Here is a 19,867-nt window from a genome sequence, read left to right as displayed (position 1 = left end):
TAAGAGTGGCGCCGCTCTTTCCGGGCGCCATCTTAACTGTGGGCAAGATGGCTCCTATAGCAGGGGATAGGTCTACCTTACACCTGCTTGTTTCCATGGTGGGCCTCTATAAGGTAGTCTGGACTATATTGAGCTCCACTATATATACAGTAGAGTCTCACTTATCCAAGCTAAACGGGCCAGCAGAATGTTGGGTAAGCGAATATGTTGGATAATAAGGAGGCATTAAGGGAAAGCCTATTAAACATCAAATTAGGTTATGATTTTACAAATGAAGCACCAAAACATCATGTTATACAACAAATTTGACAGAAAAAGTAGTTCAATACGCAGTAATGCTATGTAGTAATGACTGTATTTACGAATTTAGCACCAAAAATCACAATGTATTGAAAACTGACTACAAAAATGAGTTGGATAATCCAGAAACTAAGGATAAGTGTTGGATAAGTGAGACTCTACTGTATTTATATCCCGCCTTTCTCACCCAACAGGGAACTTAGGGCGGCTTACAATAAAACACATATATAAAAATTGTACAATACACTATAAATCAGTTTATAATAATACTAATACTACTACTAATAATAATAATAATACTTTATTTATATACCGCCCTTTCTCCCGGATGGGACTCAGAGCGGTTTCCAATCATAAAAACAACACAAACATTACATAACAAACATACTAACACATAATTAAGCAAAGTAAAAATACAATTATAGAAATAAATAACACTTACACAACCTGATCAAGGGGACAGGAACCATAAACCCAATATATTAAAATGTATCATTTTAAGTTAGAGAAATCTTGTGCAATATATTTTTTTAAAAATTAAATTAAAAATTATTAAATTACATCGAACATTCATAAAACACATTATAAAACACAGGTTTAAAAGACTGGGTCTGTCAATTGAGTTCCAGCGAACATAATAATAATTACCGCTGCTAATTGTTATTCGAAAGCCTGACCCCACAACCAAGTTTTAACTTTCCTACGGAAGGATAGGATATTATATTATATTATAAACAGCCCATATAATGCAATTTGAAATGTACTGAGTTCTATTACATGGGTCTCCATATATATTATATATTGCCAAATTGCTATCTACAGTAGAATCTCACTTATCCAAGCTAAATGGGCTGGCAGAAGCTTGGATAAGCGAATATCTTGAATAATGAGAGATTAAGGAAAAGCCTATTAAACATCAAATTAGGTTATGATTTTACAAATTAAGCACCAAAACATCATGTTATACAACAAATTTGACAGAAAAAGTAGTTCATAATGTTATGTTGTAATGACTGTATTTACGAATTTAGCACCAAAATATCACAATATATTGAAAACATTGACTACAAAAATGCGTTGGATAATCCAGAACGTTGGATATCCAACATTTTCGCTTATCCAACATTCTGCCGGCCCGTTTATGTTGGATATATCTACTGTATATATATTATAGGGCCATGGTAGGCCCATATAATGCAGTCCAGAATACACTAAGCTCCATTATATGGATCTAGGTATATATTATATATGGCCAGTGCCATTAATATATATTATAGGGTCATGGTAGGCCCATATAATGCAGTCCAGAATACACTATATGATACAGAATACAGAATACATTATATGGATCCAGTGCCACATATATATGTTATATAGACCCATGGCAGATGCATATAATGCAATCTAGAATACACTGAGCTCCATTATATGGATCTACATATATATTATGTATGGTCAGTGCCATTAATATATATTTTAGGGCCATGGCAGACACATATAATGCAATCTGGAATACACAGAGCTCCATATATGGATCTACATATATATTATAGGGCAGGATAGACCCATATAATGCTGTCTGGAATACATTAAGCTCCATTATGCGAAATGCCATATATATATATATATATATATATATATATATATATATATAAACAGGGCCATGGCAGACACATATAATGCAATCTGGTATATACTGAGCTCCATTATATGGATCTGCATATATATTATAGGGTCAGAGAAGCCCCATATAATGCAATCTAGAATACACTGAGCTCCATTATATGGATCTATATACATATTATATATGGTCAGTGCCATATATATATTATAGGGCCAGGGTAGACCCATGTAATGCAGTCTAGAATACACTGAGCTCTATTATATGGATCTACATATTTATTATATATGGCCAGTGCCATATATATATTATAGGGCCAGGGTAGACCCATGTAATGCAGTACACTGAGCTCTATTATATGGATCTACATATATATTATATATGGCCAGTGCCATATATATATTATAGGGCCAGGGTAGAGCCATATAATACAGTATGCTGAGCTCTACTATATGGATCTATATATATATTATATATGGCCAGTGCCATATATATATTATAGGGCCAGGGTAGACCCATGTAATGCAGTACACTGAGCTCTATTATATGGATCTACATATATATTATATATGGCCAGTACCATATATATATTATAGGGCCAGGGTAGAGCCATATAATACAGTATGCTGAGCTCTACTATATGGATCTATATATATATTATATATGGCCAGTGCCATATATATATTATAGGGCCAGGGTAGACCCATGTAATGCAGTACACTGAGCTCTATTATATGGATCTACATATATATTATATATGGCCAGTGCCATATATATATTATAGGGCCAGGGTAGAGCCATATAATACAGTATGCTGAGCTCTACTATATGGATCTATATATATATTATATATGGCCAGTGCCATATATATATTATAGGGCCAGCGTAGACCCATGTAATGCAGTCTAGAATACACTGAGCTCCATTATATGGATCTACATATATATTATATATGGCCAGTGCCATATATATATTATAGGGCCAGGGCAGACCCATGTAATGCAGTCTGTGTTGAGCTCCATTACATGGGTCTATATATTATATTTATATTATATTAAATTATGCTATACTATATTATATTATAGGGTCAGTATACGCCTATATATTGCAGTTTGAACAGCATCCATTCTCCAGTGCAGCACACCCATCTATAGATCTGCAACGCTTGCACAGGTTTGGGTCACGTGCTCCCAGGTTGTGTTCCCGGGCAGAGCGCTCCGGGAAGAACCAATGGAGAGCCTCCTCGGCGCGGAAGGTAGCCAATAGGAAGCGCCGAGGGGCGGGGCTTTGGGTGCGGTACAGGGGAGAAAAATACAAAGCTGGGCGGGGCCTGTCTTGCAGCTGGATGCCTCGCCCCTCAACCGTGACGTTGTGAGATGTGATTGGGCGCAGGGAGTGGCAGTCCTCCATCGCCCGGGCGACAGTGGCAGGGAAGAGCGCGGGCTGTAAACAGGAGTCGTGGAGAGCCTGAGGCAAGGAGGACCCTTGGCGGTAAGTAGGATCGGGGCCTAGAAGGGAGGAAAGGCATAATAATAATAATAATAATAATAATAATAATAATAATAATAATAATAATAATAATAATATGAGGGAGGAGATGCGGCTGGAAGGGAGAAGGAAGGCGGAAGAGGGAGGAAGGAAGCAGCAGGACACAAACAATGGCTGCTAGGAATTGTGGGAGTTGTAGTCCAAAACACCTGGAGGGCCCAAGTTGGCCCATGCGTTGCTTAGAAGGCCTTCACGGCCTGCTGTGAGATTTTCGAGCTGCATGGCCATGTTCCAGAAGCATTCTCTCCTGACGTTTCGCCCACATCTATGGCAGGCATCCTCAGAGGTTCTGAGGTCTGTTGAAAACTAGTCAAATTAGATTTATATATCTGTGGAATAATGTCCAGGGTGGGAGGCAATTGAATGGTGCCATTGCCCAGCTTGATTAGCATTGAATGGCCTGTAGCTTCGAAGCCTGGCTGGTTCCTGCCTAGGGGTATCCTATGTCGGGAGTCCTAATTGCTTCCTGCCTGGAATGTCTCTGTTTTCTGAGTGTTGTTCTTTATTTTCTGTCCTGTTTTTATAATAATAATAGTGTCTCACTTATCCAAAATAAACAGACCGGCAGAACGTTTATGTTGGATAAGTGAGACTCTACTGTATATAAAATCATTCTATTATTATTGTAGTATATTATTATATTATTACTACAGTAGAGTCTCACTTATCCAACACTTGCTTATCTAACGTTTTGGATTACCCAACACATGTTTTCAATACATCATGATATTTTGGTACTAAATTCATAAATACAGTAATTGCTACATAGCATTACTGCGTATTGAACTACTTTTTCTGTCAAATTTGTTGTATAACATGATGTTTTGGTGCTTCATTTGTAAAATCATAACCTAATTTGATGTTTAATAGGCTTTCCCTTAATGCCTCCTTATTATCCAACATATTCGCTTATCCAACATTCTGCCGGCCCGTTTATGTTGGATAAGTGAGACTCTACTGTATATAAAATCATATTATTACTCTATTATTGTAGTATATTATTATATTATTACTACAGTAGAGTCTCACTTATCCAAGACTCGCTTATCCAACGTTCTGGATTATCCAACGCATTTTTGTAGTCAATTTTTTCAATACATCATGATATTTTGGTGCTAAATTCGTAAATACAGTAATTGCTACATAGCATTACTGCATATTGAGCTACTTTTTCTGTCAGATTTGTTGTATAACATGATGTTTCGGTGCTTAATTGGTAAAATCATATCCTTTTCCTTAATCCCTCCTTATTATCCAACATATTCGCTTATCCAACATTCTCCCGGCCTGTTTATGTTGGATAAGTGAGACTCTACTGTATTATATTATTATTATATTATTCATGACTACATTGAAACTACAATAGAGAGAAATCAGCGTGGAAATTGCAAGAGGTGCCATAGATTGTTGTACATGGAAATACAGTAGAGTCTCACTTATCCAACGTTCTGGATTATCCAACACATTTTTGTAGTCAATGTTTTCAAAACATCGTGATATTTTGGTGCTAAATTCGTAAATACAATAATTACTACATAGCATTACTGCGTATTGAACTACTTTTTCTGTCAAATTTGTTGTATAACATGATGCTTTGATGCTTAATTTGTAAAATCATAACCTAATTTGATGTTTAATAGGCTTTTCCTTAATCCCTCCTTATTATCCAACATATTCGCTTATCCAACATTCTGCCGGCCCGTTTAGCTTGGATAAGTGAGACTCTACTGTATTATATTATTATTATATTATTCATGACTACATTGAAACTACAATAGAGAGAAATCAGCGTGGAAATTGCAAGAGGTACCATAGATTGTTGTACATGGAAATAATGGTAGTAAATAGTTTTTGATTTATTAAATACAGTTATATATTACAATTATATATTTTTGTTATTTAAACTATATATATTGTGAAATTATGTTTTTTTCTCTCGAAGTGACACACCACCCAAGTCATGTTACGTTTTTTGGTGAATTTTGACACACCAAGTGCAAAAGGTTGCCCATCATTGCCCTAGGGGTTTCGTTCAGCTGTATAAATTCTATGTAGAAATAGTTCCTTTAATTTTGCACTATTCCGCTCGAACGGCTGAGAGACAGTTCTTGTCCCTACACGTTTGTAACTGGAGCGAGACCTGAATCGTGGACTTCCTGGTTCATGGGTGAGCCCTTAGTCACTACCCCACTCAAAGCGGCAGCCCCTTGTTTTGACCTTCTTCCTCCTTCCTCCTCCTCCTCTGCAGCCAGGCTCGCTGCCCTGCTTCCCCCTGGAGAGCGGTGGGTCACGGGACGGGGGCCATGAGAGCCCCCTGACCATGTTCCAGATTGCGGAGTACCATGACGACGACGCTTTCCCGACGGCCGAGAAGGATCCTAAGCTGACCTGGCAGGGATCCGCAGGAGAGGCCAAAAGCCCAGGCAGCCCAGCCAGCACTGAGAATCCAGGTAGGGATCCATACAACAACAGAACTCCGAGATCAGGCTGGATGGCCATCTGTCGGGAGTGCTTTGCTGGTGCTCTTCCTGGGGTTGGACTGGATGACTCAGTCTCCTCCAAATCTAGGATTCAAAGACATCATTCCACCGTGTCTCCTGTATCAATATAACAATATATAATACTAATATTATGCTCTACTAATAATATCATTATATTGTATATACATATAATATTGATAATAATATTCTAATGTACTGTATATACTCGAGTATAAGCCTAGTTTTTAGCCCTTTTTTAGGGCTGAGAAACCTCCCCGCGGCTTATACTCGAGTGAGGGTCCTGGCTGGCTTCTATTCAGGTCGGCTTCTACTTGAGTATATAGGTATTCAGAGTTGGACAGTCTTATCTTATTAAAGTCTTATTATCTTAAATTACAGTTTTATATAAATATTCAAAAACATTTAACCTACTGATGCTTCAAATAATGCAATTTTATTAATATCTATTGGAGCCTCCGGTGGCCTAGGGGATAAAAGCCTTGTGACTTGAAGGTTGGGTTGCTGACTGGCTGCCAGGTTCGAATCCTACCCGGGGAGAGCGCAGATGAGCTCCAACTCCATGCGGGGACATGAGAGAAGCCTCCCACAAGGATGGTAAAACATCAAAACATCCGGCCGTCCCCTGGGCAACGTCCTTGCAGACGGCCAATTCTCTCACTCCAGAAGCAACTCCGGTTGCTCCTGACAAGACATTTTTTTTTTTGAAATTGACCCGTAGCTGCTGCATTTCCCATCCTCGTCTTATACTCGAGTCAATAGGTTTTCCCAGTTTTTGTGGTAAAATTAAGTGCCTCGGCTTATATTCGGGTCGGCTTCTACTCGAGTATATACGGATAATAATGATAATACACTATTATAATTGTATATTAGATATTACATGTAATATTACTAATAATATTACCGTCTAGTTCAATATAGTAATATAATTCTTATATTGAGCTATGCTAATAATATAATATATTGTATGTGTACATATAACTTGTAAGCCACCCTAAGTCCCCTTCGGGCTGAGAAGGGCAGGATATAAATGTCACAAATAAATAAATATGTGTGCTTTGTGTTGGCAAATAGCTGTACCCAGTCTCTGGGCGCATATCCCTTTGGAAATAAATGGCAATTATAACCTTGTTAGAAGCCAACTGTTTGAACAAGTAGTATTCACAAGCATTCGTGCAATGGCACACAGATAACTCAGTTGTTAGACTGAAGGACCATGTCTTTGAACTGCCAAGGGTAAAGACATGCCACTACAAAAAATACAAGCATTTATAGTCCAGGTATTTTTATGCGTTTTTCATGTTTTTATTCAATCCATGTTTTATTGATGCGTTTTTATTGACTTGTTTTACTCGATGTGTTTTACTATGTCTGTTATGTTCGAGCTTGGCCCCATGTAAGCTGCCTCGAGTCCCTTCGGGGAGATGGTGGCGGGGTATAAAAATAAAGTTGTTGTTGTTGTTATTAATATTATGTAATGGCACACAGGTAACTCAATTGTTAGGCTGAAGGACCGTGTCTTTGAAACTGCCACGGACAAAGACATGCCACTGAGAATATATATATATATATATTTGGCTAGCATGTCTGTAAACATCCCTAAAACCTTTGTGTGCTGTCTCCCTTCTCCTGTGTCAGAGCTGCGACGCCGTATCGGGTCGGACCCCCCATTGCCCGACCCAGAGATCGCGGATGAGGTGGGCACTTTCCGGGCGCGCTCCCGCTCCGCCCCTCCCATCCTATGGGCCGCTCAGCGCTACGGGCGGGAGCTGCGCCGGATGAGCGACGAATTCCACGGCGCTCTGCAGGTGAGGCCCGGAGGCATGTCACGATGTCCTTTTTTTTGAAGGTGTGTTAACTGGGAAAGCACAAACACGCACTCTGTTTGTTGTCAAGCCAGTTCAGTCCATTTCCCTTTAGTCACCCAGCAGTGCGGATTAATGCGTGCTAATGTCCACTGGTATGTGGTTGCATTCACAACCACATTAATGTACGTATAGGAGTAAGGGTGTAACTTGAAAGTAGCCCAAGGCTGTTCACAGACGCAAGTAATTTAATGATTGAATGGCAACTGAACAGAAAATCAGATCCTCAAAATGATGCTGGAACTCCTTCTCAGATAATAACAACAATAATGGAGGCATAATATACCAGAAATCGGAGGCAAATCAATAGACTTCAAAAACAAAAATACAAATTTCTTGAAAAAAAGAGCCGGAGGAAGTTAACTTTTACTTACAAGAATACGGCACTAACAAAATTGGCCTATGTTGGGAGTTTATTATTATTATTATTATTATTATTATCATCATTACATTAAGTTTTTGAATCTTTACATCAAACTGTAATTTAAGATATGACGGTTCAACTCTGATTAAATCATTATTTTCATCTTCTTCAATGTAAATGTGCTTATGTATCCTTTTAATAATAATAGAATAAAATAAGAAATGTAACACAGTAGAGTCTCACTTATCCAACGTTCTGGATTATCCAACGCATTTTTGTAGTCAATGTTTTCAATGCATTGTGTTATTTTGTTGCTAAATTTGTAAATACAGTAATTACTACATAGCATTAATGTGTAATGAACTACTTTTTCTGTCAAATTTGTTGTGTGACATGATGTTTTGGTGCTTAATTTGTAAAATCATAACCTATTTGATAATAGGCTTTTTCTTAATCTCTCCTTATTATCCAACATATTCGCTTATCCAACGTTCTGCCGGCCCGTTTATGTAGGATAAGTGAGACTCTACTGTATCATCATCAATATCTTTTACAAGACTACGGCATTAACAAAATTGGCCTATATTAGTTGTTTATTATTATTATTATTATCATCATCATAATCTCTTACAAGATTACAGCATTAACAAAATTGGCCTATGTTAGGAGATGATGATTATGATGATGATTATTAGTATTATCATCCTCATCATCTCTTATATGATCTATTATTATTATTATTATTATTATTATTATTATCAACCTCATCATCATCATCTCTTACTTACAAGATTATGGTTTTAACAAATTTGGCCTATGTTAGTTTATCATCATCATCATCATCTCTTATTTACAAGACTACAGCATTAACAAAATTGGCCTACTTAGGAGTTTTTAATTATTATTATTATTATTATTATCATCCTCATAATCATCTCTTACAAGATTATAGTATTAACAAATTTGGCCAATGTTAGGAGATGATGATGATGATTATTATTATTATCACCCTCATCATCTCTTATAAGATTATGGTACAGTAGAGTCTCACTTATCCAAGACTTGCTTATCCAAGGTTCTGGATTATCCAAGGCATTCTTGTAGTCAATGTTTTCAATATATTGTGATATTTTGGTGCTAAATTTGTAAATACAGTCATTACAACATAACATTACTGTATATTGAACTACTTTTTCTGTCAAATTTGTTGTATAACATGATGTTTGGGTGCTTAATTTGTAAAATCATAACCTAATTTAATGTTTAATAGGCTTCTCCTTAATCTCTTCTTATTATCCAACATATTCGCTTATCCAACGTTCTGCCAGCCCGTTTATGTTGGATAAGTGAGACTCTACTGTATTAACAAATTTGGCCAATGTTAGGAGATTATTATTATTATTAATAATATTCATATTATCCTAAAACATAGTGACCAATAACTCGTTAGGAATAGTTTGCATGGATTTTGCTTTTAAAATGTCTTGAATTCGAGCGAATGGTAAAATAGGTTATACTTATTTTGCACAAGTCAGAATATAGATCTAGACACTTTTCCTTATTTTTGAATGCATATTTTCCTATTATATATTAGATTGTTTGTCAAATAATTAACAAAATAATTTCCAAAAAAAAGAGGAAGGCAACAGAAGATGCTTCCAATAAATAAATGCTGTTTTCCTCTCTCTTTCTCTCATTTCTCCCAGAAGTTGCCGCGTCCTAAGAGCGCGGGGACCACGTCCCAAATGCACCAAACGTCCGGCTGGAAGGCGACGCTGCAGTCGTGGTGGCAACGGGGCTCCTTGGGGAACACTCCCCCGAGAAGCCCGTCATGACGGCGGTGCTTTGGGGCCGCTTGTCCGTTGCACCCGGGTCCAAAGAGGAGCAACTCTCGACGGTCCAAACGGCACATTTCACACCGACCCGGTGCCTTCCTGGGATGCATTTCGGCCCCAACATTCCTGGAAAAGGTCTACTATAATGTCAACAAGGCTGCCTCGCATGATAGTGGATGATCTGACATAATTTTTATACATTTACACGGGAACATACGTACATGCCTTTGTTCCTTGGTTCCCCACCGTGCTCTTCCTTTTCTCTCCAATCGAGAGCCTCTTTCCCAAAGGAAACAAAAAAGGGAAGAGAGAAACCATGCTGTATCAAGTTCTGTTACAAAAGTCCTTTATTATTTAGTATTTTTGTTTTCCCCCATGGAGAATTAAAATTAAATGTTGTTACTCCTTTGACTCTTGTCTGGTTGTAAAAGTTCAAATTCACAAATGTGTAAAAGCTCAGTGCACGGGTGAGAATTCTAAGAGTCGGGAGGGACCCCAAAGGCCATCCAGTCCAACCCCATTCTGCTATGGCACAATCAAAGCACCCCCCAACAGATGGCCTTCCATTATGTTCCCGAATGGCAGCTCATCATAGCGCTGCTGGGAGATGTAGTTCAGCAACATTGGAGAACTAAACAATTCCCACCTCCATCCTATGGCTCATTTGGGGGAGGGGGGTCCTAGAAACATACACAGCAAACCCCACATATCTACATAAGTGAACCCAAAAATTCCTTCTGTCTTTCACTGATGCCTATTTATTGCCTGGGTGTTTTTGCATAATATAGTAGCAGTAATAATAATAATAATAACTTTATTTCTACCACACCAGCATCTCCCAGAGGCAGTAGCAGCAGCAGCAGCAATAATAATAATAATAATAATAATAATAATAATAATAATAATAATAATAAACAACTTTATTTCTACCACACCAGCATCTCCCAGAGGGAGTAGTAGTAGTAATAATAATAATAATAATAATTTCATTTCTACCACACAAGCATCTCCCAGAGGGAATAGTAGCAGTAGTAGTAGTAGTAATAATAATAATAATAATAATAACTTCATTTCTACCACACAAGCATCTCCCAGAGGGAATAGTAGTAGTAGTAGTAGTAGTAGTAATAATAATAATAATAATAATAACTTCATTTCTACCACACAAGCATCTCCCAGAGGGAGGAGTAGCAGTAGTAGTAATAATAATAATAATAATAACTTCATTTCTACCACACAAGCATCTCCCAGAGGGAATAGTAGCAGTAGTAGTAGTAGTAGTAGTAATAATAATAATTTTATTTCTACCACACCAGCATCTCCCAGAGGGAATAGTAGCAGAGGTAGTAGTAGTAATAATAACAACAACAACTTCATTTCTACCACACAAGCATCTTCCAAAGGGAATAGTAGCAGTAGTAGTAGTAGTAGTAGTAGTAATAATAATAATAATAAGAATAACTTTATTTCTACCACACCAGCATCTCCCAGGGGGACTCAGGGCGGCTCACAAAACACTCAAGTGTGTGACACAAAGTACAACAAGTGCAAAACAAAACATAGGCAATAAACAGTCCACAGGAGACTGGGAAATAAAGAGAAAACATCTATACACATAATAAATGTTTTTATTATTGATATTAATAGTAATAATAATAATGCTGTGTAAAAGACCCCTTTTACACTGCTATAAAATCCAGATTATCCAATAATCCACATTTTCTGCTTTGAACGGAATTATATGAGTCCATACTGCCATATAATCCAGTTCAAAGCTTAAGGCCCCTTCTATGCTACCATATAAAATCCAGATTATCTGCTTTGAGTAGAAGCCCCCAGGTGGCGCAGTGGGTGAAACCCTTTGTGCCGGCAGGACTGCTGACTTGAAGGTTGTCAGTTTGAATCCAATCCAGGGAGAGTGCAGATGAGCTTCCTCTATCAGCTCCAGCTTCCCATGCGGGGACATCAGAGAAACATCCGGGTAACGTTCCCTGGGCAATGTCCTTGCAGATGGCCAATTCTCTCACACCAGAAGCATCTTGCACTTTCTCAAGTTGCTCCAGACATGAAAAAAAAATCTGCTTTGAACTGGATTACATGGCAGTGTGGAGCAAATCCTCCAATTCCTCCCCCCATCTCCAATATTTTTTAAATTTTTATTATAAAATTCACATGTATAAATTTTCATTCTTTTCCGTCTCCTCCCCACCCTTCTCCCGAACGTTTACGCTTCTAAGCCACACCACTGGGGTCCCAGCAGTAATGTTTCCCGCAATCCATTGCGCTGAGTTCCTCCATATCCGCCTGGCTCAGCTCCCAGGTCCAGAGCTGAGCGTTTTCGGCCACGCGACACGGGGAGGCCGATTTGGGGATCACGCTCACCCCTTGCTGCAGGGCCCAGCGCAGCAAGACCTGCGAGGGCTGGCAGCCGTGGCGCGCGGCCACCTTCACCACCTCCGGGCGCCCCACCAGATGCCCCGCGCCCAGCGAGGAATAGGCCTGGAGGTGGATGCCCTTCCGGCGACAGAACCCCAGCAGTGCCGATTGCGCCAATTCCGGGTGGAACTCCACTTGGAGAACGGACGGAGGCACACGACACTCGGTGAGCAGTTCCTCAAGGTGCTGAATGGTATAATTCGAGACCCCGATGGCACGTAGTTTCCCGCTGTCGTGCAGTTTCTCCATGGCCCTCCAGCTCCGCATCCTCCGCTCCCGATTCCCCGCGTCGTCCTGAGGCCAGCCCTGAGTTCCCGGCCAATGCACCAAATACAGGTCCAGGTAGTCGCAACCCAGTTCCTTCAAGCTGCGGAGGCAGGCAGCTTCGGCCGCTTCCTCGCCGTGATCTTTGGGGCTCAGTTTGCTCGTAAGGAATATATCTCCGCGGCCGAGGCCGTGCTGGGGCAGCAACATGGTCAGAGCGGAGCCGATCGCGGTCTCGTTGCCGTAGACGGCAGCCGTGTCCACCAAGCGGTAGCCGTTTTCCAGAGCGGCCTCCAGGCTGAGGCGCACAGCCTCATCGCCCCGAAGGCGGAAAGTTCCCAAGCCCAGTAGTGGCATCGGCACCCCGGCATTCAGCCAGACGGTTCGCTCCGGCACCCTAAGGGGATCACAACACTATGGTAACAACACCTGGAAAAAAAGTTCTGTTCCTGGTTCGAAAGTGTTATTTAATAATAATCTATATATATAAAAGAGTGATGGCATCACGGCAGTGGACAAAACAACAAAAGTAAACACCCCCCAACCTCGAAAATTGACAGCACAACCCCTCATTCACGCCTCTAGGTTGATACAACAAAAAGAAAACAAAAATAAAGTCCTAATTAGAGAGAGAGGAATAATTGCTTTTATCCAATTACTGCCAGTTAGAAGGCTAAGCTCCTCCAACTTGGTCTCCTAGCAACCCAATAAAAAAAAACACTAAAAATAATTAAAAACACTAAAAATTAATACAATAAAATTAATACAATAAAAAGAACAGAAAATAACTAAAAATAATACAAGAAAATAATAAAATATAATATTTAAAAAGATAACTTACAATAAAATTAATTAAAAAATACAAATAACGTCAAATAAAAATTACACAACAATTTTTAACCAATACCACCACCAGACTTCGCCACAGCAACGCGTGGCCGGGCACAGCTAATAATATATAATACTCATATGATACTATACTGTAAAGGTAAAGGTAAAGGTTTTCCCCTGACGTTAAGTCCAGTCATGACCGACTCTGGGGGTTGGTGCTCATCTGAATTTCTAAGCCGAAGAGCCAGCGTTGTCCGTAGACACCTCCAAGGTCATGTGGCCGGCATGACTGCATGGAGAGCCGTTACTTTCCCGCCGGAGCGGTACCTATTGATCTACTCACATTGGCATGTTTTCGAACTGCTAGGTTGGCAGGAGCTGGGGCTAACATTCCGCTCCCAGGATTTGAACCTGGCACCTTTTGGTCCGCAAGTTCAGCAGCTCAGCGCTTTAACGCTGTAATATTGTACAATATAATAATAATACTATTATAAGTATATATTTATATTACATGTAATACAGTAGAGTCTCACTTATCCAACATAAACGGGCAGGCAGAATGTTGGATAAGCGAATATGTTGGATAAGAAGGAGGCATTAAGAAAAAGCCTATTAAACATCAAATTAGGTTATGATTTTACAAATTAAGCACCAAAACATCATGTTAGACAACAAATTTGGCAGAAAAAGTAGTTCAATACACAGTAATGCTATGTAGTAATTACTGTATTTATGAATTTAGCACCAAAATATCACGATATATTGAAAACATTGACTACAAAAATGCGTTGGATAATCCAGAACGTTGGATAAGCGAGTGTTGGATAAGTGAGACTCTACTGTATTACTAATGTCAAATTGCTTGAGACTCAATGAGATTTTCATTGAAAAATAAAGAGCAAAATGTGCTGCAGGATGTCCCATAAAAACAAAAGTTTTTGCAATGTAATAAACTTTTCCCATGTTCTTATGTTAGATCCAATTAGGAAATGATATTTATAACCCAACAAAAATCATGTTACATTGTGTAATAATAATAATAATAAAACTTTATTTATATAGTAGGTAAAGGTAAAGCTTTTCCCCTGACGTTAAGTCCAGATGTGACCGACTCTGGGGGTTGGTGCTCATCTCCATTTCTAAGCCAAAGAGCCGGCGTTGTCCGTAGACACCTCCAAGGTCATGTGGCCGGCATGACTGCATAATGCATTATTATTATTATTATTATTATTATTATTATTCCTGCTGCTGCAGTGGGTTAAACCCTTGTGCCAGCAGGTTCAAATCCAACCTGGGGAGAGCGCAGATGAGCTCCCTCTCTCAGCTCCAGCTCCAGAGAAGCCTCCCACAAGGATGGCAAGAATATCAAAACATTCAGGCAACATCCCCTGGGCAACATCTTTGCAGACGGCCAATTCTCTCACACCAGAAGCGACTTGCCGTTTCTCAAGTCACTCCCGACACAGAATAATAATAATTATTATTATTGTTGTTGTTGAGTTGCTGTGAGTTTTCTGGGCCACTTCACCTAGGAACAGCCTTTGTGAAACAAACATACACACACAGCTATCCAGTGACATCACCGAGAGCCACTTTACCCAACAGCAGCCGACCCAATGACATCATTGAGGGCCACTTCACCTGGCAACAGCCTTTGTGAGACAAACATACATACACGACTATCCAGTGACATCACCGAGGGCCACTTCACCTAACAGCAGCCTTTGTGAGACAAACATACATACATAACTATCCAGTGGCATCACTGAGGGCCACTTCACCTAGCAACAGCCTTTGTGAGACAAACATACATACACGATTATCCAATGGCATCACTGAGGGCCACTTCACCTAACAGCAGCTGACCCAGTGATAGCACTGAGGGCCACTTCACCTAGCAACAGCCTTTCTGAGTCAAACAAACATACACAAACAACTACATACATGCATAGGAGATGGGAGTTTTCGCTCCCTCCTCCCATCGGTCTCAATGGGTGCGTCCACACTGTACACTTAACGCAGTTTGGTCCCGCTTTAACTGCCATGGCTCACGGCCAGTGAGTTAATAGGATTCGGTCCTTCTTTTTTTATGGGCGTGAGGGGGCCGCTTTTTCCCTTACCATGACTTCGGAATCTCCCGCTCCGATCGCGCCATGGTGTATTAACGTGCAGATGCGATTCAGGAGGCGGGCGCCGGAGCGGCGATGGACAGGAGCTGCCATTCAATCGGAGCGCGAGGAGGAGGAGAAAGTGGGCGGGACTTCGAGACCAAAACGACAAAACCCAGTTTCGATTTGGGCCGAGACGAGCCCGCGCATGCGCTCTTGTGCATTCCCACCTGCCCCTTGCCCCCTCTCCCCCCTGTTTTGTGAATATGGAATAGTCCTGATTATAGCTTCACTACTTTTGGGCGATACCATCCATGCGCGGGGAAGGGGGGGAGGGGCGGGCAAGACTTCGCTCTTGGACCCTCTCTCCCCTCTCCTTTGTGAATATGGGATAGTCCTAATCATAGGTGGCTTAACTGCCTTTGGGCGATACCATCCATACGCGGGGGGGAAAGAGGGGCAGAAAAGAGTTCGGATTCTAAAACGGTTTGGAAACATCCTGAGGGAAAATGTTTTCCCAAAACAAGTATTGTAGGCCTCCGGATGTGGTAAGCCAGTCATGGGCCAGCTTGGGCCTACCTTCCATGTGTTTTGGACTCCAACTCCCACCATTCCTCACAGCCTCAGGCCGCTTTCTTTCCCCCCTCAGCCGCTTAAGCGGCTGAGGGGGGAAAGAAAGCGGCCTGAGGCTGTGAGGAATGGTGGGAGTTGGAGTCCAAAACACATGGAAGGTAGGCCCAAGCTGGCTCAGGCCTGTTGTAGGCCAAGAAGGCACAACAACCCTGTGAGGTAGGCCTTCCCGTTGTTTTCAATGCTGGGCAAGGACTAAGAGAGCAAGGGCCATCCAGCCCAACTCCATTCTACCATTGGAAGACACCATCAAAGCCCTCCTGTCAGATGGCCATCCAGCTTCAGCTTAAAGACCTCCAGAGAAGGAGACTCTGTCATCATCATTATCAAAGGTTATTATTATTAATCTATATATATATAGATATATATATAAATGTAATGGATTAAAACATTGACTACAAAAACACTGACTACTAAAAGGCAGACGGCGTTGGATAATCCAGAACATTGGATAAGCGAATGTTGGATAAGTGAGAGTCTACTGTAATATATAATAATATATAATAATCAATATAATATATTAATTAATATAATATATAATAATATAATAATTAATATAATTATAACATATTGTATATACATATAATATTCATAATATTATATTGTAATACAATATAATACTAATAATACAATATAATAATATTAATTATACAGTAGAGTCTCACTTATCCAACATAAACGGGCCGGCAGAACGTTGGATAAGCGAATATGTTGGATAATAAGGAGGGATTAAGGAAAAGCCTATTAAACATCAAATTCGGTTATGATTTTACAAATTAAGCACCAAAACATCATGTTATACAACAAATCTGACAGAAAAAGTAGTTCAATACGCAGCAATGCTATGTAGTAAATACTGTATTTACGAATTTAGCACCAATATATCACGATGTTTTGAAAACATTGACTACAAAAATGCATTGGATAATCCAGAACGTTGGATAAGTGACTCTACTGTACATATAATATTCATAATACTATATTGTAATACAATATAATACTAATAATACAATATAATAATATTAATTATATAATATATTTTTACATGTAATATTACTAATAATATTACAATATATTGATACAGTGCAATATAGAAATTTATTGCCAGTATTGTACTATGCTAATATAATATTGTATGTAAATTTAATTTGTAAGCCGCTCTGAGTCCCCTTCGGGGTGAGAAGGGCGGCATATAAATATAGCAAATAAATAAATAATATGAAATAATGACTGTTGTAGAATAATACAGAACAATATCATCTTTAAAACCGGGACTGTAAATAAAGAGCAACACCCTGAAAGCAGGGAAATTGGGAATTCCAGAAAGGAAACAATCAGGGCCAGCTAGCCTCTGCTTAAAGACCTCCAGAGAAGGAGACTCCGTCATCAGAATTATCAAAGGTTGTTATTAATTTTATTATTATCGGATCCTTGAGTTGAATGAGACCCCAAGGGCCATCCAGTCCAACACCCTTCTGCTGGGCAGGAAGACACGATCAAAGCCCTCCTAACAGATGGCCATCCAGCCTCTGCTTAAAGACCTCCAGAGAAGGAGACGCCGTCATCAGAAGTATCAAAGGTTGTTATTAATTTTATTATTATCGGATCCTTGAGTTGAAAGAGACCCCAAGGGCCATCCAGTCCAACGCCCTTCTGCCGAGCAGGAAGACACCATCAAAGCTCTCCTAACAGATGGCTATCCAGCCTCTGCTTAAAGACCTCCAGAGAAGGAAGCTCCATCATCACAGTTATCAAAGGTCTTTACAATAGAGTCTCACTTATCCAAGCCTCGCTTATCCAAGCTTCTGGATTATCCAAGGCATTTTTGTAGTCAATGTTTTCAATATATCGTGATATTTTGGTGCTAAATTTGTAAATACAGTAATTACAACATAACATTACTGTGTATTGAACTACGTTTTCTGTCCAATTTGTTGTATAACATGATGTTTTGGTGCTTAACTTGTAAAATCATAACCTAATTTTATGTTTAATAGGCTTTTCCTTCTGCTGGTCCGTTTAGCTTGGATAAGTGAGACTCTATTATTATTATTATTATTATTATTATTATTATTATTATTATTATTGAATCCTTGAGTTGAAAGAGACTCCAAGGGCCATCCAGTCCAACCCTCTTCTGCCAGGCAGGAACACAGTGCTCAATGCAATATGGTAATGGGAGTTGTAGTCCTGCTAAGGCGGCAGCACTCTTTTGGGCAAGGACGGGTAATGGGAGTTGTAGTTTCCTTGCCCACTCTTTTGGGCAAGGAAAGCTAAAAGCCTTGTGAAGTACAACTCCCATTATTCCATAGCATTGAGCCAGGGCAGTCCAACTGCATGCATTCCACAGTGTATATCGCATGTGCCAAGTCATTTTATGTGCTGGGCTACAACTCCTTTATCCTTCATCATTAGGCATCACAACTAGAACTGATGGGAGTTGTGATACATCTGGAAAGAGGATTCAATAAGCTTTTGGTCTGATCCATCCTTCCCGATGTTCCTTAGACATCTTTTCTTGGAAGACCTAGTGGGCCCGTTGTCCCCGCTAATGTAATTCTCCCCTATTATTCCCCTTTCACAAAATTAACGTTCCGCGCGAAGGACTTGGCACTGCCGAGCGAAGTTGTCCTTCCAATAAAATAAGCATCTGACACGAAATTGACAGGTTGCGTAAGTTTAATACTCTTGGCAGCGACTCCATCTCCTTTTCTCTCCCGTGCCAACGAAGCGAAATTGCAGGCGATGCACTAAAACTCCAAAGAAGCCGGAAGGTTGCCAGCAATGGCGAGAGGTAGCCGCCAGAGAGCATCACAAGCCACTTTTAGGCTAATCAGTGATGGGGAGAATAAGGGAGAAACATGCTTTAAGATAACCGGAGACTAGGACTCTATGGATAATGATGATAATATATTATATTACAATATAATATATTGTATATACATATAATATTGATAATAATATTATAATGTAATACAATATAATAATAATACATTATTATAATTGTATATTTATAGTAAAGGTAAAGGTTTCCTCTGACTAGTCGTGACCGACTCTGGGGGTTGGTGCTCATCTCCATTTCTAAGCCGAAGAGCCGGTGTGGTCCATAGACACCTCCAAGGTGATGTGGCCGGCATGACTGCATGGAGCGCCGTTACCTTCCCGCCGGAGCGGTACCTATTGATCTACTCACATTTGCATGTTTTCGAACTGCTAGGTTGGCAGGAGCTGGGGCTAACAGCGGGCACTCATTCCGCTCCCGGGATTTGAACCTGGGACCTTTTGGTCTGCAAGTTCAGCAGCTCAGCGCTTTAACACACTGTGCCACCAGGGGCCCCTGTATATTTATATTACATGTAATATTACTAATAATATTGCAATATAGTCATATAGTACAATATAATAATATATAATGGCGCTCCATGCAGTCATGCCGGCCACATGACCTTGGAGGTGTCTACGGACAACGCCGGCTCTTCGGCTTAGAAGTGGAGATGAGCACCAACCCCCAGAGTCAGACATGACTGGACTTAACGTCAGGGGAAACCTTTACCTTTAATGCTTATA

General features: G+C 40.0%; 3 protein-coding genes across 4 annotated transcripts in view; 2 read left to right on the top strand and 1 right to left on the bottom strand.

The window, feature by feature from the left end:
• The first annotated feature begins 3,255 nt into the window (after nucleotides 1-3,255).
• bad (BCL2 associated agonist of cell death) lies at nucleotides 3,256-10,442 on the top strand. Of its 2 annotated transcripts, none has more exons than XM_062964808.1 (4): nucleotides 3,256-3,412; nucleotides 5,718-5,919; nucleotides 7,606-7,775; nucleotides 9,903-10,442. In XM_062964808.1, exons 2-4 carry the CDS (start codon nucleotides 5,790-5,792, stop codon nucleotides 10,029-10,031), a joined length of 429 nt encoding a protein of 142 aa, XP_062820878.1. In that variant the 5' UTR covers nucleotides 3,256-3,412; nucleotides 5,718-5,789; the 3' UTR covers nucleotides 10,032-10,442. The 2 variants fall into 2 exon arrangements, with proteins under 2 accessions (XP_062820878.1, XP_062820879.1); XM_062964809.1 differs by having other exon boundaries at nucleotides 3,263-3,412; nucleotides 9,906-10,442.
• A 1,199-nt stretch (nucleotides 10,443-11,641) lies between these two features.
• LOC134294276 (glyoxal reductase-like) lies at nucleotides 11,642-15,873 on the bottom strand. Its single transcript, XM_062964807.1, has 2 exons — nucleotides 15,683-15,873; nucleotides 11,642-13,128 (listed from the first exon to the last, which is right to left on the bottom strand). Exons 1-2 carry the CDS (start codon nucleotides 15,715-15,717, stop codon nucleotides 12,264-12,266), a joined length of 900 nt encoding a protein of 299 aa, XP_062820877.1. The 5' UTR covers nucleotides 15,718-15,873; the 3' UTR covers nucleotides 11,642-12,263.
• A 548-nt stretch (nucleotides 15,874-16,421) lies between these two features.
• The window catches only part of LOC100567949 (sodium/calcium exchanger 3), a 52,647-nt gene continuing 49,201 nt past the window's right edge, over nucleotides 16,422-19,867 (top strand). The window contains exon 1 of the mRNA XM_062965093.1: nucleotides 16,422-16,632. Coding sequence (XP_062821163.1) covers nucleotides 16,568-16,632 — 65 coding nt within the window. The 5' untranslated portion in view covers nucleotides 16,422-16,567. The remainder of the gene's footprint in view (nucleotides 16,633-19,867) is intronic.

The sequence above is a fragment of the Anolis carolinensis genome, unplaced genomic scaffold, assembly GCF_035594765.1.
Source record: "Anolis carolinensis isolate JA03-04 unplaced genomic scaffold, rAnoCar3.1.pri scaffold_14, whole genome shotgun sequence".
NCBI classification, from domain to species: Eukaryota; Metazoa; Chordata; class Lepidosauria; order Squamata; family Dactyloidae; genus Anolis; species Anolis carolinensis.
The sequence above is the reverse complement of the archived record's forward strand: the minus strand, read 5'-3'. Positions and strand labels throughout refer to the sequence as shown.

Excerpts from the sequence above, each read along its gene's own strand:
- bad (XM_062964808.1), top strand. The coding sequence starts at position 5,790 with ATGTTCCAGATTGCGGAGTACCATGACGACGACGCTTTCCCGACGGCC. Across the intron at positions 5,920-7,605 it reads AGCCAGCACTGAGAATCCAG|AGCTGCGACGCCGTATCGGG; the intron begins GTAGGGATCCAT and ends CTCCTGTGTCAG. Across the intron at positions 7,776-9,902 it reads AATTCCACGGCGCTCTGCAG|AAGTTGCCGCGTCCTAAGAG; the intron begins GTGAGGCCCGGA and ends CATTTCTCCCAG.
- LOC134294276 (XM_062964807.1), bottom strand. The coding sequence starts at position 15,717 with ATGGCGCGATCGGAGCGGGAGATTCCGAAGTCATG. Across the intron at positions 13,129-15,682 it reads CGGGAGATTCCGAAGTCATG|GGTGCCGGAGCGAACCGTCT; the intron begins GTAAGGGAAAAA and ends TGATCCCCTTAG.